Source organism: Eleutherodactylus coqui, chromosome 4 (assembly GCF_035609145.1).
Source record: "Eleutherodactylus coqui strain aEleCoq1 chromosome 4, aEleCoq1.hap1, whole genome shotgun sequence".
Lineage (NCBI taxonomy): Eukaryota > Metazoa > Chordata > Amphibia > Anura > Eleutherodactylidae > Eleutherodactylus > Eleutherodactylus coqui.
The window spans coordinates 182,103,160-182,123,312 of record NC_089840.1 but is presented as its reverse complement, the minus strand read 5'-3'; the positions used below and the strand labels follow the sequence as shown (position 1 = coordinate 182,123,312).

Below are 20,153 nucleotides of genomic sequence, written 5' to 3'. Positions count from 1 at the left end.
GACAGTAACTGGATACTTCATGCTAGAGATGGAAACATTGCAATTTGCTAGTAAGAAAAACAGCATGGCTGCTTCAAGAGGTTACACTACTAAGACACAGATGACCAAACCTCCACCTAGACCAGCGTTTCCCAAAATCCAACCCTCCCCCACAGGTCATGTTTTCTTCAGACGTTGCCACAGGTGTTCTTTCTACAGGATTTCCTTAAATCATGACTTGTTGGTGGGTCACAAGGACTGGAGTTGGGGACACATCGGGCTAGGTCATCTGTACCAGCAGCGCATGTAGCAGACTACCAGCTCCACTGCCGAGCAGCTGCTTGAAGGGAAATAGCCGTCAGGCCAATGCGGCCATAAGGTCATGTGGCCTCAGGCAGCTCAGTCCTATTCCAGTAAATGGGATTGGGCTCAAATACCGGATCCCATAGTGAAGAGGCAGCGATATTAAACCAAAGGCAATGGCCTCTTCACACAGCTGATTGCCCCCAGTCAGACCACCCCATATCTCATACTGATCACCTATCCTTGGAATAGGCCATCAATAGTTAGTCCTGGAACTCCCTTTAACCTTCACCGTAGTTATGACCCATAAAGAGAACTTTAATAAGAGACTATACAATGATATAGCACAATACATCAGATGAGAAATATACATTCTTACCACTTTACATACATTTTAATTTACAAGTACAGGATTTTCATCATTACAATACAGTGAATTAAATACAAGTCAAACGGTAACATAAATCTATGTATTCTGTCAGCCATGAGACATCCCGACAAGGCGCACACTTCACAGTCTTCACCTGCGGCAGAATATGGTGACTTTTCAATCACTTGACAAAATCCTAAAATCAGGACTCGCCCTTAATCCAGCTCAGGGTTTCAACATAGAAGTAGATATCCAGAAGGACTCAAGTACATACAGTTCACTCTGAAGGCCGCAGATGGGTAAAAGTGCTGTCCGAAGTGCCATTTATAAAGAAAGTCGCGTTGAAGACCCCTTAATGTGCTCCCAGTTGTTATATAAAGCATAAGCACTTGTAAGAGCCAAACCGGCCAGTCCACCGCGAGCGATGCCACGTAATCCGGCTGCAGAGAGATGGAAGACATACCAGGATTATTAAAGCTGCAGGGAGGCACAACTGAATCATGGCAAAGCTAGACGTTTAACGAGCTCCGCATAACAGCAGATGTGCCAACCGGGCGCTGGAACATGCATCAACATGTGGTGCACAGTTACATCAAGTTTTAGACCAGCTTATGATGCTAATGGGTCATTCCGTGTCAGTTCAACCAACGCTCCCGGTCGACCATCTCAGATTTCAATGAAACTTTGCACAAAGATAGACCCTGACCCTAAACTAAGATAGCCAGAATATTAGGCTTCAAAGTGCTTTGGTTCACGAGCTACAGGTCTTAATCTAGGGGGTTGTCATGTGATTACAGCGCGCAACCTGAAAAAAGTGGCCATTTCAATCCATTGCCAAGCCAGTTCCAATGACTCTAGAGCAATGAAACTTCACACTCTAGGAGAACTTTTGGTGCTGAATCCAGCTAAGCTCCTCAGACTGCCACTCTTATCATTCTGCCACCATTGCATGTCAAAGTAGCTGAAAAATTCTATCGCGCAAAATAAAACTCACATTTTAAGCAGTAATAACTCATAATCAATGCGATCCAACTCAGCTCTGAATTTATCAATGTGTACTCCATAGAAATGGTTCTCATTATTCACATTATGGACCCAAAAGGATGCATAGCTCTTAAGATACAATGAGTCAAAAATGGCAAAAAACACTTTTTTGCTAATTTTTCCCTTTTTCAAAGGCGAAAATCGGAATGTACTCCATTTTTATTTTTTTTCGTTTTTGTTCTATTTGGAAGAGAATTTTTTGCTCTACAAGATTCGATGTTTTTCATTTTGTTCCCAGACCTTCTAGATGGGAAAATATCAATGCCCGTGAAGGTCCTATGTACTCGCGGAGGTCAAATAATAAAATAAGTGTAAGTTTTGCATGGATGTATAATTAGTTTAGAAATCGTGAGAAGGTAAATTATTTTTGGAAGGAGACAACTTTTTGTGCTCAAGAAACTTATGTGATCAAAAATTGCATGGCGAGTTCAGGTGAGCCACAAGCTTTGGCCTAAGATGGTCAGAATATCATTTAGTGTTGCATAATGATTGTGGTATATTACAGTGATCACTGGGCTTATTTAGCACTCTATCCATATTGGATGCTAAGATTATCTAAGGCTAGCATTTGTGTAATACATAACTAGTTATTTATTACACAAATGCTAGCCTTAGATAATCTTAGTATCCAATATGGATAGAGTGCTAAATAAGCCCAGTGATCACTGTAATATACCACAATCATTATGCAACACTCAATGATATTCTGACCATCTTAGGCCAAAGCTTGTGGCTCACCTGAACTCGCCATGCAATTTTTGATCACATAAGTTTCTTGAGCACAAAAATAATTTACCTTCTCATGATTTCTAAACTAATTATACATCCATGCAAAACTTACACTTATTTTATTATTTGACCTCCGCGAGTGCATAGGACCTTCACAGGCATTGATATTTTCCCATCTAGAAGGTCTGGGAACAAAATGAAAAACATTGAATCTTGTAGAGCAAAAAATTCTCTTCCAAATAGAACAAAAATGAAAAAAAAAAAAATAAAAAAATGGAGTACATTCTGATTTTCGCCTTTGAAAAAGGGAAAAATTAGCAAAAAAGTGTTTTTTGCCATTTTTGACTCGCATCTTAAGAGCTATGCATCCTTTTGGGTCCATAATGTGAATAATGAGAACCATTTCTATGGAGTACACATTGATAAATTCAGAGCTGAGTTGGATTGCATTGATTATGAGTTATTACTGCTTAAAATATGAGTTTTATTTTGCGCGATAGAATTTTTCAGCTACTTTGACATGCAATGGTGGCAGAATGATGATAAGAGTGGCAGTCTGAGGAGCTTAGCTGGATTCAGCACCAAAAGTTCTCCTAGTGTGTGCAGTTTCATTGCTCTAGAGTCATTGGAACTGGCTTGGCAATGGATTGAAATTGCCACTTTTTTCAGGTTGCGCGCTGTAATTAAAGGGGATGTCCCGCGCCGAAACGGGTTTTTTTTTTTTTTTAAACCCCCCCCCCCCCGTTCGGCGCGAGACAACCCCGCTGCAGGGGTTAAAAAAACAACCCGCACAGCGCTTACCTGAATCCCGGCGGTCCGGCGTCTTCATACTCACCTGCTGAAGATGGCCGCCGGGATCCTCTGTCTCCATGGACCGCAGGGCTTCTGTGCGGTCCATTGCCGATTCCAGCCTCCTGATTGGCTGGAATCGGCACGTGACGGGGCGGAGCTACACGGAGCCCCATTCAGAAAAGAAGAAGACCCGGACTGCGCAAGCGCGGCTAATTTGGCCATCGGAGGGCGAAAATTAGTCGGCACCATGGAGACGAGGACGCCAGCAACGGAGCAGGTAAGTATAAAACTTTTTATAACTTCTGTATGGCTCATAATTAATGCACAATGTACATTACAAAGTGCATTATTATGGCCATGCAGAAGTGTATAGACCCACTTGCTGCCTCGGGACAACCCCTTTAAGACCTGTAGCTCGTGAACCAAAGCACTTTGAAGCCTAATATTCTGGCTATCTTAGTTTAGGGTCCGTGTCTATCTTTGTGCAAAGTTTCATTGAAATCTGAGATGGTCGACCGGGAGCGTTGGTTGAACTGACACGGAATGACCCTTATGTAAAGTGGGGTGCACATGGTAGAGATTAGTAAAAAGGGGTGACAATAAGCACCAAAATGTTGGTGCAAAGTAATCCAAAGAGGTAGGACAGATCTAGAGAAAAAGGTCTAATGAGGCGCTAAGGTTATCATCCATAAATGGCCACTGTGATAAATTTGGTACAGTTTTATACTTCCTGGAAGGGTGACCATACCCAGACTAAAGGTGCCTCCACACAGGACAACTGTTGGGGGCCTGACCGTCTCACAGACTATTAGTTGGTCAGAGAATGGAGGCCGGAGATTTATTCTGGCCGCCAACCTCCATTCACCACACAAGGGCAGCCATTGGTAGTTGACCAGCTCCTGCTCCCCCGGGCCAGCTGTTGCTTGGGTTTTAGCTTAAAGATAAGACATTTCTTGCTCCGTCGACAGCTGCTTGTACACGGGACGACTAATGCCTGAAATAACTGTGCTTAGTTGATTGTTTGGGCAATCATCTCCCCATGTAAAAGTACCATTAACTTGATGAAAATGGACTATTCTATCTAAAAATGATAGTGTTTCTCAGGAGATTAACCCCTTATTGACCAAGCCTGTTTACACCTTAAGGCCCATTTAGTCATATCTATATGCGCACCGGAGAGCCTGACACTTTCCCCACAGCTACAATTCCTGAGGATCATAAAACCTTAAGAGAGGATATAAGGCCAAGTTGGTGAATGTTTACTGGTCTAATGAACTCTTCAACGTGGAGAAGGGGAAAAAAAAAAGTTTTGAAAAGACATTTTACAATATTGAACTGTTTCAATCTTGTGCAACTCTGTAGAAATGTTTCCGTACTATTAGAGGGTGTTGCTTTATTGGCATTAGTTTGAAAGCAGAAGCAGAATTCTGCTGGAGTCGACAGCAGCGGTGCAGTGCATTGTGGGCAGTAGCAGTTTGACTATTGAGTGAACTGAATAGACATAAACCCCATGACTGATCCAAGCAAAATCAGCAGAATTTGGACTGAGAACTGAAAGCAACCATATAAATGACTATATACAACCCCAGCGACGGAACGCTGATACACAAACAGTAAAGTACGTACAAAGTTACACAACTTTATTAGTTCAAGTTCCACTGTGAAGTATTATAAGGTGGCATTGGGCTTTTAGTCATCTCCATGCTGATGGGAAACGCATTATTCTGCCACTCCGCTGTACTTGTAGTCCCGTTCTCTTATCTGCAGGATCGGCTGCTGTGTGCCTATAGTTCACAATACATTCTGCTGAACCAACACTTTTCGAAGGCCGGGAAGTAAACAATTGTACATGAGCCAACTATTACAACACTTGGAGCCCGTGAAACCCAGCTGTGCAAGCAGTACCAGCCCGAGGCCCCCGACCCAGATAAACACGCAGAGAGCAACACGTCACTTATTTCATCTACGCCATGTGATAAATTGATTGCAAGTGTTATTAATCTCTGGGATGCACTGGGGTCCTACGGTAACTTTTGTTACATCAGTATACTGATTGTGCATTTCCTTAAGGGCTCATGTCCACGGGCAAAATGTGATTTAAAATCCGCAGCGGATCTCCCGCGCGCAGATCCGCACCCCATAGGGATGCATTGACCACCCGCGGGTACATAAATACCCGCGGATCGTCAATAAAAGGCATTTAAAAAAAAATGGAGCATGAAAAAATCTGGACCATGCTCCATTTTCATGCGGGTCTCCCGCAGGGACGGCTCCCGCGGGCTTCTATTGAAGCCTATGGAAGCCGTCCGGATCCGCGGGAGACCTAAAATAGGAATTAAAAGCATTTACTCACCCGCAGCGGGCCGCGAAGCTCTGCTCTTCCTCACGGCCGCATCTCCCTTGCTTCGGCTCGGCGGATGTGCCCGGCGCATGCGCGCGGCACGTCGACGACGTGCCGGCGACGTGCCGCCGGCGTCAGGAATTCATCCGCCGGCCGAAAATGAAGATCCGGCCGTGAGGAACAGCTGACCTTCGCCGCCCGCTACAGATAGGTAAATGCTTTTAAATTTCTATTTTCGGCGCTCATGTCCGCGGGGCAGGAGGGACCCGCTGCAGATTCTACATGTAGAATCTGCAGCGGATCTGATTTTCCCCGTGGACATGAGGCCTAAGGCCTCCCTCACACAGACTTGTACAGCATTTAGCGCTGTGCTGAAAAGACAGCGCTAAACACGGTAAATCGGTCCTATTCATTTCAACAGGGCTGTGCACACAAGACCACCCAATCGCCAGCGAGAGATTGCTCTGATTGGCTAATCCAGCACCAATCACGGCCAGCACTGGATGCACTAATCACAGCCATTCAATGAATGAATGGCTCGCAGCTCAGCCAATCAGAGCAATCTCTTGCTGAAGGCGTGGTCTTGAAACCCCATTACCAGCAAGAGATGCTCTGCAGGCACAGACAAGTCCCTGGAAGCCTGCAGGGACGGCGCCTACTAGGAAAGTATTTGATGATTTTTTTCAGCATCCTTGGCTGCGTTATCAGCTGTGATGAAAACGCAGGCATAACACTGGTATAACACATGCCAGCGCTGCTAATCACAAAAAAATGCTGCGTTTACGGCAAACGCCTGTGTGGGCAATAGCTTTGGGCAGGATATTTGACTAGATACACTGCAGTACTCATCAGTTCCATGTCCTGTCGGTCTTGTCCAGTTACTCGGATCATGAAAGCTCCAGCAGGCCACGTGCCAAATATGCACATGACAGTCGAGGCCAGCGACTGTCTGCTGTGCTTACGTGAACAAGGAGCATGACGTTACTGCGACAGAAGCTTCCAGAGCGGAGCGGCTGTGCGAATAGGACAGTAAACCCAACCAATGAGTACTGCATAGTTCATTTAGTCCCATTTTCCACCTTTGAGCACTTTTCTGAAAGTCTAGGAACACCTCATTAACCAGTCGGGTAGCTTTTTCCAAAACTGATGTAAAGTAAACTTGAAGCCGTCGCCCAACATACCAGATTCCAGCTGTAACTTTCAAAATGCCTCCGCTGCTCTGGTGAACTAATCTCCCTTTGTTAACCTTTACCGAACCAACTCTTACTCCCTTACTAACACGCTCTACAAGTGCTGCTGTGACAACCTCTACTTTGACTTTTCGCTTACGTTGCACCAATTCTCCTTCCATGACACAAACGTTAGACTTATTGCTTTTAATAAACAGCTGTGAAAACAAAGTGAAAGTTTTGCATTGATTGATAAGGAATGTAACCTAGCTCATGGCAATGGAAAAACCATTAATCTCCATTGAACATGTAATTAGGAGAGCAGCCATAGACCGCACCCTCAGTAATAGCCATATACCAGTTATTTATGGCTTACAAGTAAATAGATTTTATATAAGGAGACTGCTTACTTTTTCCAGAAACAGCATCTTATCCATGCACCACGTTGGTATTACAGCTCAGCCCTCGCTAATGGAAAGGGAACCAGTCATATTAGAGAAGCACCATGAACTAAGGTATAGTGCTCACAGTATATGGAGTCCAGTGGTGCACTCCTTATACTGACACGGTTTCTCATTCCCTTACTGTCACCCCTGAAAGTCGGTGTTCCGTGTGACTCTTTAGGTAGCGTGCAGCACTCAGAGCAATGTATGAAATAAAGAGCCACACTGACAGATTGAGCCCCGACTTCCAGGGGTGACTGCCAGTGAACGAAGAGCCGAGTAAGTATGAGCACACCTCCGGACTCCACGGTCCCTCTCCTATGAGCACCATAACTTACTTTACGCTGCTTGTCGGATGGGACAGGTTCCCTTTAATGGCTTATGGAGTAATTGTGAAAACTAATGCAAAGTAATGGTAGAGGTCATACAAACCAACGGTTAATGATGCAAATTTCAGGGAGGGGGAAGGTGATCTGCACTATTCCTGATGCTCGAGTTTGCAAGGGACACAAGAATTGGGTTATGCCATATGGACAAGCCCTGTCTATAAGTCCTAGTAATGCACATGGATGTTATAGAGGATGGTACTCCTTATTGGAGCCAGAATGGGAAGTAGATAATTTTCAGCTGAGTGGCCTGTAAGTGCTTACTACAGATGTTGTATGGAAAGCGATCAGCAGATGGAAAGATTCCCTAAGGGTCTTTGATGCCCCCCCCTACCCCTGTTGCAGCTCTCATATTGAAAGAGGCATTATCTGTGGTGACCAAATGCTATTCTTTTTAATGGTTGGCAAACTTTCCCAAGAGCGCCTTAATAAATTTACAGTAACTTTTGTTCACCGTATGATATCAGGGAAGCCAAACTTACCAAGTCTCTTAAGAGATTTTGTCGTGAAGTTTTTGGGAACTTTGAGAACTCAAACAATACATCTCTAAGCCAATGAGCGATTCCCACCAGACATTAGGCATAGGATGTTCCTGCAGACCCCACATGAGGCAGCAGGTGGTCCATTGCTTTAGGCTAGGGCTTTAACCAAGACAATAAGTTGTCCTGCTGCATCTTGGAAGCTTCTGCAACTGCTACCAGCTGGTCACAAATCAACAATTGCGAGGCATCCAGTAAGTGTAAGCTCATGACAATGTGACCGCCTGTGGTGCAGCAGGGCCACAGTGCCAGCTTTGGTTAAGTGAAGGGTTTTTTGAAGCCAAAGTCGCTGTGTAGCCCTTGGCCCACATGCAGAACTGATTGATTTGAAGTACTGAAACTACTTAGTGAGTGCTTCCACATTAATGCTGGGCAGCCAGGAAAAGCTGCCAGCAGTTTCAGGAAAGCACGGTGCTACCCCAGACCAGGAACACATGACAGCGATTGCCCACACACAGTTCCTTAACCCGCAGTATAACGCTATACCAGTATCAGAAAACACCTGGATAGCGGACTGTCACGGGGGCCAATATACAGTGGAAGTTCATCCGGTATGGACTCACAACCACGTCCATTTAGTACTGAACTATTACTCATTGACGTTAATTACAGAAATTGTCACCCCATCCACTGCATGTGCCCTATACGTTTATACATTGGCCTGAGGGGGCCAAAAAGAGTTACAGAAACAGCTGAACACACTGCAAATTACCTATTGCAAACTTTTGCCTATATACCACATGCTGTAAAAGCTTATCATACAGTCCTTCACCTTTCAACTACAAGGCTTTTTCTCCCTTGGGAGGGAAAAAAAAAAAACACAACCTTTTCTTGAAAGGGTCATTTGATAAAAGGATTGCGAGATGTAATCCACTATAATCTGTGTATGAAACTGCAGCAAGTGTTCAGCGCCCCCTGCAGGAGACATTTTTTGTAGCTTCTCTCCACTCTGCCTAATAGAAGGGAGTCCTGAAGGAGGGCGTATTTACTGAGAGGTTCCTCAAGAAGAGTTAAACACAGGATCCTAAAACACAAGCCCCTTAAGAACAAAGAGCACATCACCTGTGGACTTGTACAACATGCCGGTCATCGTACCGGCGGCGACTGTATTGAGGTCGTCTTCTGCTCCTCGGGACTTCTCTATGATCACACCAAAGGCGCTGTAGAGTAACGCTGGGGGAGAGACGAACAAAATAGGTGACAATATTAGGGACTTGCATTATAGGACATTTCTCCCACTGACTTCCCTGCAGTAAGACTCGGGGGTCCCCGCCCGGACCCAAGAGACTCGGGTGCAGCTTGTAACCCTGTGCTGTCCAATATACCCAGCAAACGTACTTACACATCATAACAGAATTACACAGAATGTTTGCCTGCGAATATTATAAACTATATACACACACACTTTTTTTATATTTATATTATACACACACGAAATCCCATTGATTATGTGTAAATATGCAGTTTCCTACGTACACCCATTTATTTCGATGAGCCATTATGGTGTATAATACGCACCAGAACAGGGCACGCTGCCTTCCCTTCATGTGAAAAATACGCAGCTGTGAATGAAACCATTGAAAGCGATAGGCTCTGTTCACTGTGTAATATGCTGCGAAATTATGTTCGTGCGAACGCATCAGTCAGAAAGAGAAAAAAAATTCCACATGTTCAAACCTCATAGGCCACAACAGGGCTGTGTGCGGTCGTGGGATTATGTGGACAGCACACAGACCCAAACCACACCAGTGTGCACCTAGCGTAGAAGGATGCCAACATGAAGGAATGGCGCAGCATGCCCGCCTAGGTGCCTCCAATCATATTGTGCACTTCAGAACTCGGAGGGCCGGGACCAACATCAAGAGGTGCCGAATCTGAGGGGTTTTTCCATAACAAAGACCTTTGACACCAAAGCCAGGAAGAGCGATGTGTGTTGTGGAGCAACTTCAATACAAATACAGCTGGTGGAGTCACGGGTCGGAGCACGTCGGGGTTATCAGAATATTCCTCGTACAAAACACGAGGGGATGACAAGTAAACACAAGCGGCCGCCATCCTGCCAAGAACGCACAGTACTTCACATTGTGTATATGTTCATACTCACAGACACGCGGTAAGCAGGACACAGAAGGACGTCACTTACCGAGAGACCCCAGCGTGTTGGCCCACATCGCCCCCTGCCTCGTCACCATGTTCAGGATCCTAGGGGAAGACAGGGAAATTAAACAGGTCCCTCAGAGGGGGTCCCCCTAAACCAGGTCCCTCAGAGGGAAGGGAGGAGCAGGGAACGCCTAAACCAGGTCCCCAACCCCAGGGGCTGTCTAGGAAAATAACACATAAGCCATCAGCAGCCAGTCTTAAACGCATCCCAAAATGCAACTAGGATGGGCTGATTGACCTAAGGGTGGGGGGCCTAATGCCACACTTTTCACTCTCATTAACCAGACAGGAACCAACATTGGGGTATCAGGCCCCCATCAGCCTGGGATTCTGACATGCTGTAGATGGTGGTTGTGTCCTAGACCACCCGACTGGTTGGTGAATAGGATGCGTCACAAGCGTATTAGAAGTTGTATTCAGCTGGCAGTCACGGTTTATAAGGCATCACCACTAAAATTTAGGAGTTGGCCCGGCTTCAGACAGACGCGATTCTAGGATATCAAAAATGGTAAACTATATGCGTACTTAGTGCAGCTACATCAGCAGGCCCACATACACGTCATCCGCTGGACACGCCTGGAGCGGTGTAGACTACACATGGGACGGCACAACCTGTACTCATCATAGTTTTATTCTTTAAACCAACCCTCCAAAGACCAGTGGGGGCGGGGGTATTACCTGCAGTTTTCTGCAGACTCTTCGATCCACACCTACTGGGTCCCGGTTTTGGGCCATTTAAGATAGCCGACAATGTTTAGACTACCTATGCACTTTATCTGCTCTCCAACTAGCCAACACAGATCACATGAGTGGCTCTGGCCAAACAAGACAGCAGTGCAGTGAGCATTGGGTAGTTAAAAAGTTGCAGCCGCCATCTTGGATGGCCTATAATGGGACCTGGAATTGGCAGATCGGAGCGACTGCAGAGAACCGCAGGTAATAGTCCCCTCCCCCTCTCCAGTCCTGAGACAGAAGTTTGTCCTGAAGTCAGAGGATTGCTTTAAACACAAAGAGGACTTGAGGGCGACAAGTGGCCTTTAAATTATAGAAATCCCGAAAATGCCTTCACCAACCCAAATAGTCATCCGGCCCGCAGCGGGCAAGCCACAACGACGTCACATTCTCTATGACTTCCCACAACTCTGCAGGGGTGTCTGCACTCCGCAGACGCGGTGGATATACTTAGTTATCTTGTCGTCTTTAACGCACAAACACTGATAAATATGTTAAGTGAAGGATTCTTGGGTTAATAACATCAGCTTCCTACTATGGTTCACTTCCATCCAGACATAATGTAGGTTTCCAGACTAGCACCAAGCTCATGGAGTTCAGTTTGGCGCACTCTCAAGGAAACACAACTCTGCCTGATACCAACACCTCCGGCCACCAGAACGGCGACTGCGGCATCCAGTATGAAGTGGCAGAGTCTTCCTCTCCCAGCAGTGTAACACTATCAGAAGCGTAGAATGGCGCTAGACAGCTGACTACCGCTGGGAACCAAGGTTGTACCCAGAAGGAAGGGCACCATGTAAAACTACCTGCCTTATTAAGTCAAGTGCTGTAATAGAGATGTACCGCACCAACTGCTTTGTAACGTCAGTGAGCCCCACTGCACTATACAATGTTCCGACAGTATAAAGAGGTTGGCAGCGCCCAGTTTATACCCAACCGATGTGGACCGACGGGTAGAAAAGATAAAGTCACAGGTATAAAAATTATAGTCAGTAGCCGTGTCCTACATGCAAACCCCGAAGTGTAGACGGAAAACATGGGCGAATTACACTTACCAACAACTGGACTGTCGGTGCCCCATGGAGGTGCGGGCACGATGCCCACATTTATGAACGCTGCCTGTTACAGAGCGTAAACTTAAGGTGCTTTTAAGCGATTATCGTTCCTAGAGAAATGGCTGGATTGTTCATATTTGAACGATAGTCATTCGATGTAAACACGGTCAACGATTGAAAGAGTTCATTTGCTTAATGTTCATCATTCATTTCATGCAAACAAACATCATCGTTGGTTCATTCGATCGGTGTTTAACCTGCAGCAGTCGTTCTCATCCAACGATGCAGCCAGTACAACCATCCTGTTATAAATTATTTACCTTTGGGTTTAAACTGACCGCCCGAGCGACCAGCCAACCGAGACATCCTTTGTCCGAGCGAACGATTACTGCTGAATTGAAGAAGTCATTTCCAAAGTAAATTAAACCCAACCAACGCCATTTGCCACATAACATCCTCTGTGATGACTTAGGACACTTTGGAATTAAACAGGAGGTTGGCAGTGAATGTCTTGTAGGCATCCGAGTGATTTTGGATATAACATGTTGCTAATGATCCATTAGCCACTCCTACATCAATGTCCTGGGAAAATGGATAGAAGTCGCTTTGGAAATCGCCTCTTCACTTCATTACTGAGGTGCGCGCTTCGTTAGTGTTGTAGCATCTTGCATGAAGTTGGACACTTTACTATTAGTTATGCCAATGCTGGGCTGACTTCCTTTAGACCATAAATGTGCACCTAAAAACTTGTCCCACACTAATAAATTTGCTGTAAATTGTGACTTCTTAGCCACACGCAATTTTGAGTAGAAGAAAGTGTGTTTGGTAAAGTCACCAACATAATACATGTGTTTAGAGAGTTGTCTGCCAAAGACTAGTGTCCGAAAACTGCAGTGACCTTAGTAAATGTGTGCCGCCGGGCACCAACACACAAGTGCCTGTGAAACCCCAAACTTTACTGAGAAACACTGTGTGTGCTGCCACCTGCTGGCTGTTACAATATCTGCAGATAAGGGAGATGGAATAATACCTCCACAGTGCCACCTATTGGAAGGCAGCAGAATTATTCTGTATGAAGGCACTTAACATAATTAGCGTTCAAAAAAAGTTAAAACGAGCAAAAATGGATGCCAATCGCTTAGTCTAACCGTGACTGAACGATAAGCGAGAATCATTCGCTGTTCGATTGTCCTTTATTTTATGCAGGCCTAAAAATTATTGTTGGCTCGTTCTGTTTAAACCGCAGTCGTTTAGTTTGTGTATTTGCTTATACGGGGACTGAACGATAAAAACGAGCCAACGATGTATCTGCCCGTCTCAACAGGCTGAACGAGTTAGCGGTGTCATCACCCGCTCAAATGAGAATCGTCTCATCTAAAAGGACCGTTAAAGCAGTTGTGTCAAGATAGATAAGTAATGCCTTATCCCACAAGGGGTCTGATCAACGGGACCCTCAACGAACCCCAGAAAGGGATTCACGAAACCATTGCAGATTGCCGAACACTCGAACTCTGCATTCTCCATAGCTCAGATTGAAACACTTGAGCAGCAGTCTACATGCGTATCCGCTACGCCATTCACTTCTGGACCTTCGGAGCTCCAGGAGTCAGCCCCCCACCAAACCCACGAACACGGAATAACTTTCTATTTTGGAGAAGGGTTTTAGCGAGATCTCAGTCGATTTCAGAAAACTTCTGGGACAGCAATAAATAAAAGTGTGTTTCATATACTCTGGGTGTGTGCGTGTTTTGGGGGGTAGAGAGGCCTATGTGACTTCCATTGGGAGCTCCCATTGGAGGTTCTGCACTTCCACTAGATAAAACCCAAATGTGTTCCCACCCATTTGACCGGCTGCACTTGTTTTACTTGGCGCCACAAAAAAAAACTAACTTGCTCATTATTATGCCAAAATTACCCTTCACCCAGTGCAGCGCTGAGGGCGCTACTTACTGAACATTCTTGGGTTTGGACCATACCATGTTCTGAGTTTCCTTCAGACCAAGACGCAGGCCATTAAATGCACCGAATGTGGCTCCTGAAAGACACAAGACAACTGTTGGCTAGGAGATAAACACGTAGTATCCAGAGTCCCCAACGGCGGTGACACCATGTAATATTCTGTGTAATGGATGTCCTCCTTGTACAATACAAGTCCCTGCTGAATACAGGAGCCCAAGTAGTATCTGTGTGATCCCAGACTAGCGCCAAACAGAAGGTCCTGCGAGGCGCACTCTCGAGGAATCACAACACTACTAAATGCTAGTGGGACACGTCACCAGAACAGCAACGATGGCCACCAGCAGGAGGCAGTAGTGATTTTATCTACCAGCAGTGTAACACAGTCGCAGGCATGGAAAGCCCCGGACAGCTGACTACCGCTGGGCGGACGATGAGCTCGGAATCAGCAGAGGAACCAATAAACTACAATCAAGGGTCCTCGTTTACTTGTGAGTCCCTACACTAATATCAAGTAAAGACTCACAAGTAAACGAGGACTCTTGACGCAGGCTTGTGTATTTTGGCCAAAATATTAACCAATACCTCGTACATGTTACGTATATCTATAAACAGTGCGGCTTTGAACGCTGTCTATGCTTTTTTGTGCAATTATAGTACTAAACAGCCATCCGCCTCAATATATAGGAAGGTGTGTGGTTGGTTGGCCATCAGTACCTTGCACCTGTGTGGTTGGTTGGCCATCAGTACCTTGCACTCGTGTGGTTGGTTGGCCATCAGTACCTTGCACTCGTGTGGTTGGTTGGCCATCAGTACCTTGCACTCGTGTGGTTGGTTGGCCATCAGTACCTTGCACTCGTGTGGTTGGTTGGCCATCAGTACCTTGCACTCGTGTGGTTGGTTGGCAATCAGTACCTTGCACTCGTGTGGTTGGTTGGCAATCAGTACCTTGCACTCGTGTGGTTGCTCCTCCATTTACCAGTCTGGCATGTGTTTATACATGCTCTACAGCGCAACCAAGCGGCCAGCAAGGCAGTCGACACAGCGTAGTTAGAAACAGGAAGAATACCAAGCTAGCATGACAGGCGAGAACTCTCCTAGTGCGTCTCCACTGTTCATGGGGAAGTTGAAACAATACCTCTATAGCAGCACCTTTCGGAAGGCACCATTCCTCTAAGTCATGGCCAGACATTTTAGACAGCCCTTATAATGACTGGGAGTTGTAAGCCAAAGCCAGAATCCATAGACAGACAGCCATTTCGGGGTGATTACCTCTTATTAGTGTGCAGTAGGTTTCTGGCTTGCCTAGTGAGAGGTCTGACGTGGGTCAGGACAGATATTGTAAGCCTTATAGGCCTCTCAAGCGCCAAACCAGAAACTTACTGGACACTGATGAGGGGCAATAACCCCGAAACAGCCGTATATGCAAGGCTATTCTGGCTTTAGCTTACAATTCCCACTCATTGTTATAAGGCTTGTCTAAAAGGTCAGACAATGATTTGCAGGGATTCTGCTTTCCAATAGGTGGCGCTGTAGAGGCATTGTTCCATCTTCCAATTTGCATATTTCCCAAGGTAGCATGGATGGCCTTATAAGTCTCCTCACACCTTCTAGGTGCTCTCCTTAAGGAGAAACAATACCCGTCCTGACCCAAGTCCATAGGCCTCTTAGTCCTCCTGATCCACTGCGCACATCACGCTCTAGGCCACACCTCCAACACTGTAAAATCCAGTGGAAAGGGAGACGGTTATAAGCCATGCTGTTTGTAGGTGCGAATTAGGCCTTTCCCCCCCCTTTTTTTAAACTCAAGGCACATGTGGCCATAGCAGCATCAAAGACTATGCAGATAGTCTGAATACACAGTTCAGGAGTCTTGGCCAGGATCCTTTTATCCTCAGCTGAGGTGTCCCTATATCTGTACTTTTGGGGTGTCGGCCTGTGTTGTGATTTTGTACAAAAGGCCAGACCTGCTTCAGTCACTCATGGGGCCCTTCTGGAATAGTGAATGTAAGTCCGGAACCTGTCGCTCATGTGATGGTTATGTCTAACGCCAGGGTGCAAATAATCATGCAGCAACATGCGGCCCATCTGTGTGCCCATCACATGACCAGGAGGTCCACATCTACTAACCCATGGGGAACTGCTACACAACGTATATTACAGATCTGTATGTCACAATCAATACACTGAAAGTGGAAATGTAGAGCAAGAACCTCACAGCACTAACCTGTTATACAGCAGCCTCCGATGGTGAAGAAGGCCAACTCAAACCGGCCGCGAGTCTTGTTAGCGCCGGTCGGTAAAATAAATTCATCTGTATCCTACGGGGGATCAAATGCAATAATGTGAAGACTCGTTTCAGGTCACAACAAAAATGGGCTCTTAATCTAAAGCATCGCTTTCATCAAAGCCAGAACAGAGAAGAGCCACATGCAGATCAAGAGTCATTCAATGTGATTACTTGGTTTCCAAGATGAGGGAGGGAGCCGACCACACGGGCTGTAATGGGGCCTGCTGGGTTATCCTCACGCCACCGGATATTTTACAACACACTATGATATTTTGTGGCACAGATGTGAGCAAAGGTTTAGCCTACGGGTCTCAGTAAGGTCGGGCTCACATTAGAAAACGCAGCGTTTTACCAGCATATGGAACTGCGTATTGTCGCTTTTTTTTACTCGCAAAAGCTTGAGCGCTGTCCTGCACCCATTTTAATTTTCTTCTAGTGTCTCCTAGCAACATGTGTAAAAAATGCCGTATATAGGCAATGTCAGTATGTATGCACCCATAGAGATGACTGCTGTTACGCACGCAGTAAAACGGAACATGCTGAGTTAACGAGCGCAATATACGCAAGCGTGAGTGGAACAATGAAAGTCAATGTACATCCCCCCTTTATCGTGTATTATGTGCATGTGATATGCAGTACAAATACGGTGGTGTATCCAATATCTCGGAAATCATATTCAGAGTAAGAAGGGAATCCTACTACATCACAGCATGGTGGCCTTACCTGCACCAAATACCTCGGATCAACGTTTAAGTACGGTGAAAGCGGGCTCATCCCCGTTACTGAAAAGAGAGAGGAAAGATAGATGTTAATTCCACAAGTATCGTGTACTGCGGTCCACCACCCTTCACCCGCTGGGCCTCAGATACTTTGACAAATTCCACTGACAATACACTGCAGTACCGAGTAAAAGACAGATTGCAGCATGACAAAATCGTACTAAAAAGTCTTACAGCGGCTTATTACAGATGTGACCCCTCAGAACTCCCATTTAACGACTCTTATATAGAAATTCGATATCAATGGAAACAGAAACTCAGTAAGTTTTGTCACAAAATATTAAAAATGTTTTCCCCCCTCAGAGGTGATTACTGTGACCCCCTTTATCACCGGACACACGGAGCCTGTAAACAAGTTCCTACCGCAGACATTGTAGCGGATCACGACTGATGGATGCAATGGCTTCTAGGATGCCGCAGATCATGGTGGGCGGTAAGGCTGGTCTGTAGACCTGGGATCTCCTGTCCCCACTGTGGGAGAAGCCGTATCTGTAGCATCCAGGTATGAAATCCCTGGGATTGTTTCCTCATTAAAGAAGAAGGGTCTGGACACTTTATAGCACAAGCCACACTGACCGCGGGGTAGTCGCGCGTACGCTCTACGTAGACGGACAGGTTTTCCTTCCGTTACCAGATTCTGATATTATACTGTAACCCGAAAGGTTGAAGGCGGGTTCATCACTAAACACGCCATGAAACCATCGCTTTCCATTAGTCTCACAGTAAGAATGTCGCCGCGCTCGGTCGTCGGTTTCAGTGTTGTTAAACGAGAACTAAGAGAATTTAATATCAGGAGATCAAATCCTTCTATCACAAGAATATGGTAATTTTGGACCTTTTTACCACGGGGGACGCAGAACAAGAAGTGCCCTACAGTAGAGGTGACCGCTCCTGCCATGTTCTGGGGGTCTCTGGCCCAATGTGATGAGTTTGGGACGCCCCACAACGTCACACCAGATAGGATGGATGTTCAGATAGAAGTCATTAGAAGTCGATGTGTAAAAAGCGACGATGATGCTTCTAAGTATGAGAGCGTGTTGGATCAGCCAATGACGTCGTTCAGGAGACGAGATCTGCAAAACACAATGTCTCAAGAAACCCGTCCCTCAGGCCGGGCGCACACCAACGTATCTTGTAACCTGCGAGATATAGTCGCACAGCACGCAGTCTGTTCGCAATGGTACTATGTACGGACTGTGCGCCGCCCATCACCATGTACTCTCTCAGCGTGTAATACAATAGAACATGACGCAATTTTTCTTGTGTGTGTATTTCACACAATTCGTGCGAGTGCCAACGAGGCCGCCTGTGGGTTATTGGAACAGCGCATTATGCGTGCAAAACCGGCAAATGTAATACGCCATTACTGTACGCTTGTGTGAGACGGCTCTTAGATGGAAGAGATGAAGAGTCGGATCTACAGGACCAGGGAGGGGTTGTGATGATCAGGAGACGACCTCACACCATCCTCTCCTGACCATGACCCCCTCACATCCTGTAGAGCGGACTATCTTTTCCATCTAAGCGCAGTCTCACAGGAGCATACGGTAATAGCGTATTACGTGCGCGGGTTTTGTGTGCATAGTCTGCTGCACCAATATCCCACAGGCTGTCCCGCTGCCACTCACACGGATTGCGTAAATTACATGCACAAGAAAAATTGCGCCATGTTCTATCTTGGCATGTATTACACGCACCTAACCGCCGAGAGCGTACATGGCAATGGGCGGCGCACAGCCCTACATAGTGTAATTGTGTAATAGCTGCGTGTGAACAGACGCTCCCATTCTGCGTTTTACATTCCGTCGTACAATAAGCGTCCCCGCTGTATAACGCAGCGCAAGTACTGTGCGATCCCAGACTAGCGCCAAACAGAAGGTCCTGCGAGGCGCACTCTCGAGGAATCACAACACTACTAAATGCTAGTGGGACACGTCACCAGAACGGCAGCAATGGCCACCAGCAGGAGGCAGTAGTGATTCTATCTACCAGCAGTGTAACACGGTCACAGGCATGGAAGGCCCTGGACAGCTGACTACCGCTGGGCGGCCGAGGAGCTCGGAATCACCAGAGGAACCAACGACCGCATCCGACGCCGCGGCCCTACAGCGCCTGCACGATAAGCCAGGGGAGTGCTAAAAAACATTTATTAATTACAAGGCCCAGCCGGCAAAAACACATTTCCCATCCCCGCCCCTCCTCACATTCTGGGGTCTCCACTCCTCCAGCCACTCCCACGCAGCCCCCCATCTGATACTCATTAGCTACCATCTTACAATGATGGCGAGAGTTTTTTTTTTTTTTTTTTTTTTACTTTTAACTTTCAAATCTATCCCATGATGCATCAGCACAGCCTAGTGAAGGCTGTACCATTTCTGCCTGCTGGTGGACAGTATATTTACCTTCTATAGTCCCCTACATAAGCTATAGACCGTAAGTATACAATCCAGAGGATGAGCTGTCACCTCCTCTATTATACCTGTGTGACCATCCTCAGTAACGGATAGGAGTCTGTGTCCCCCTATAGGCAGGGTCCATGTACCATTACACGAGGCTGTGACCCTGCGTACGGTGCTAACCTGTACAGTCCCTTTGTATTTCCCACACCATCACTATGGTGATGACGCAGGTCGGTCGTCCTCGCTGACATCAATGGAGGCCGTCTGCACAGATTCCGCGGCACAATAGCGCATGCTGCGATTTTTATTGCCTTCACAGAATATGCAACTTGTATCCGCGCGAGTGAAAAAAAAAAATTTGAAAATATATTTCAGCGCCTGATCGGCCGCACGGAATCCGCAATCCCGACCCTGGAGGACACGGCGACCGCTTGAGCCCCTCACTTAACCACCTACAGCCCTCCTACTCACACGGCACGCCGGCCAGGTCTGACTGAGAATATCCCGGGGACCCTCCGAAGATGCTGCCGAGCCCGCCCCGACCGCCGGGGTGGTTGTTGCCGTCCATCTCTGGTGCGCTCGGCCTCGTGTCTTCCGATCCCCCTCTCTGACCTCTCCAGCGCAGCCGTAAAAAGAGAGCTCTTCCGGTTTCCCTCACCGCCTTATCCTGTTTCACGACGCTCCGCG

The 20,153-nt window shown here is 46.4% G+C and overlaps 1 protein-coding gene and 3 non-coding genes across 4 annotated transcripts; all 4 read right to left on the bottom strand.

Annotated features, from left to right (window-relative positions):
* Positions 1–654: 654 nt before the first annotated feature.
* On the bottom strand, positions 655–20,126 carry LOC136625867 (mitochondrial import inner membrane translocase subunit Tim23). Its single transcript, XM_066600424.1, has 7 exons — positions 19,938–20,126; positions 17,012–17,070; positions 16,226–16,319; positions 13,993–14,077; positions 10,239–10,297; positions 9,158–9,268; positions 655–1,092 (listed from the first exon to the last, which is right to left on the bottom strand). The coding sequence occupies exons 1-7, from the start codon at positions 20,032–20,034 to the stop codon at positions 977–979; spliced, it is 621 nt and encodes a 206-aa protein (XP_066456521.1). The 5' UTR covers positions 20,035–20,126; the 3' UTR covers positions 655–976.
* On the bottom strand, positions 11,547–11,750 carry LOC136626826 (small nucleolar RNA SNORA74). Its single transcript, XR_010792677.1, has one exon. It is a non-coding gene; the product is annotated as a small nucleolar RNA SNORA74 (small nucleolar RNA).
* Positions 14,225–14,425, bottom strand: LOC136626824 (small nucleolar RNA SNORA74). Its single transcript, XR_010792675.1, has one exon. It is a non-coding gene; the product is annotated as a small nucleolar RNA SNORA74 (small nucleolar RNA).
* Positions 18,913–19,113, bottom strand: LOC136626825 (small nucleolar RNA SNORA74). The gene has a single exon (XR_010792676.1). It is a non-coding gene; the product is annotated as a small nucleolar RNA SNORA74 (small nucleolar RNA).
* Positions 20,127–20,153: the final 27 nt, after the last annotated feature.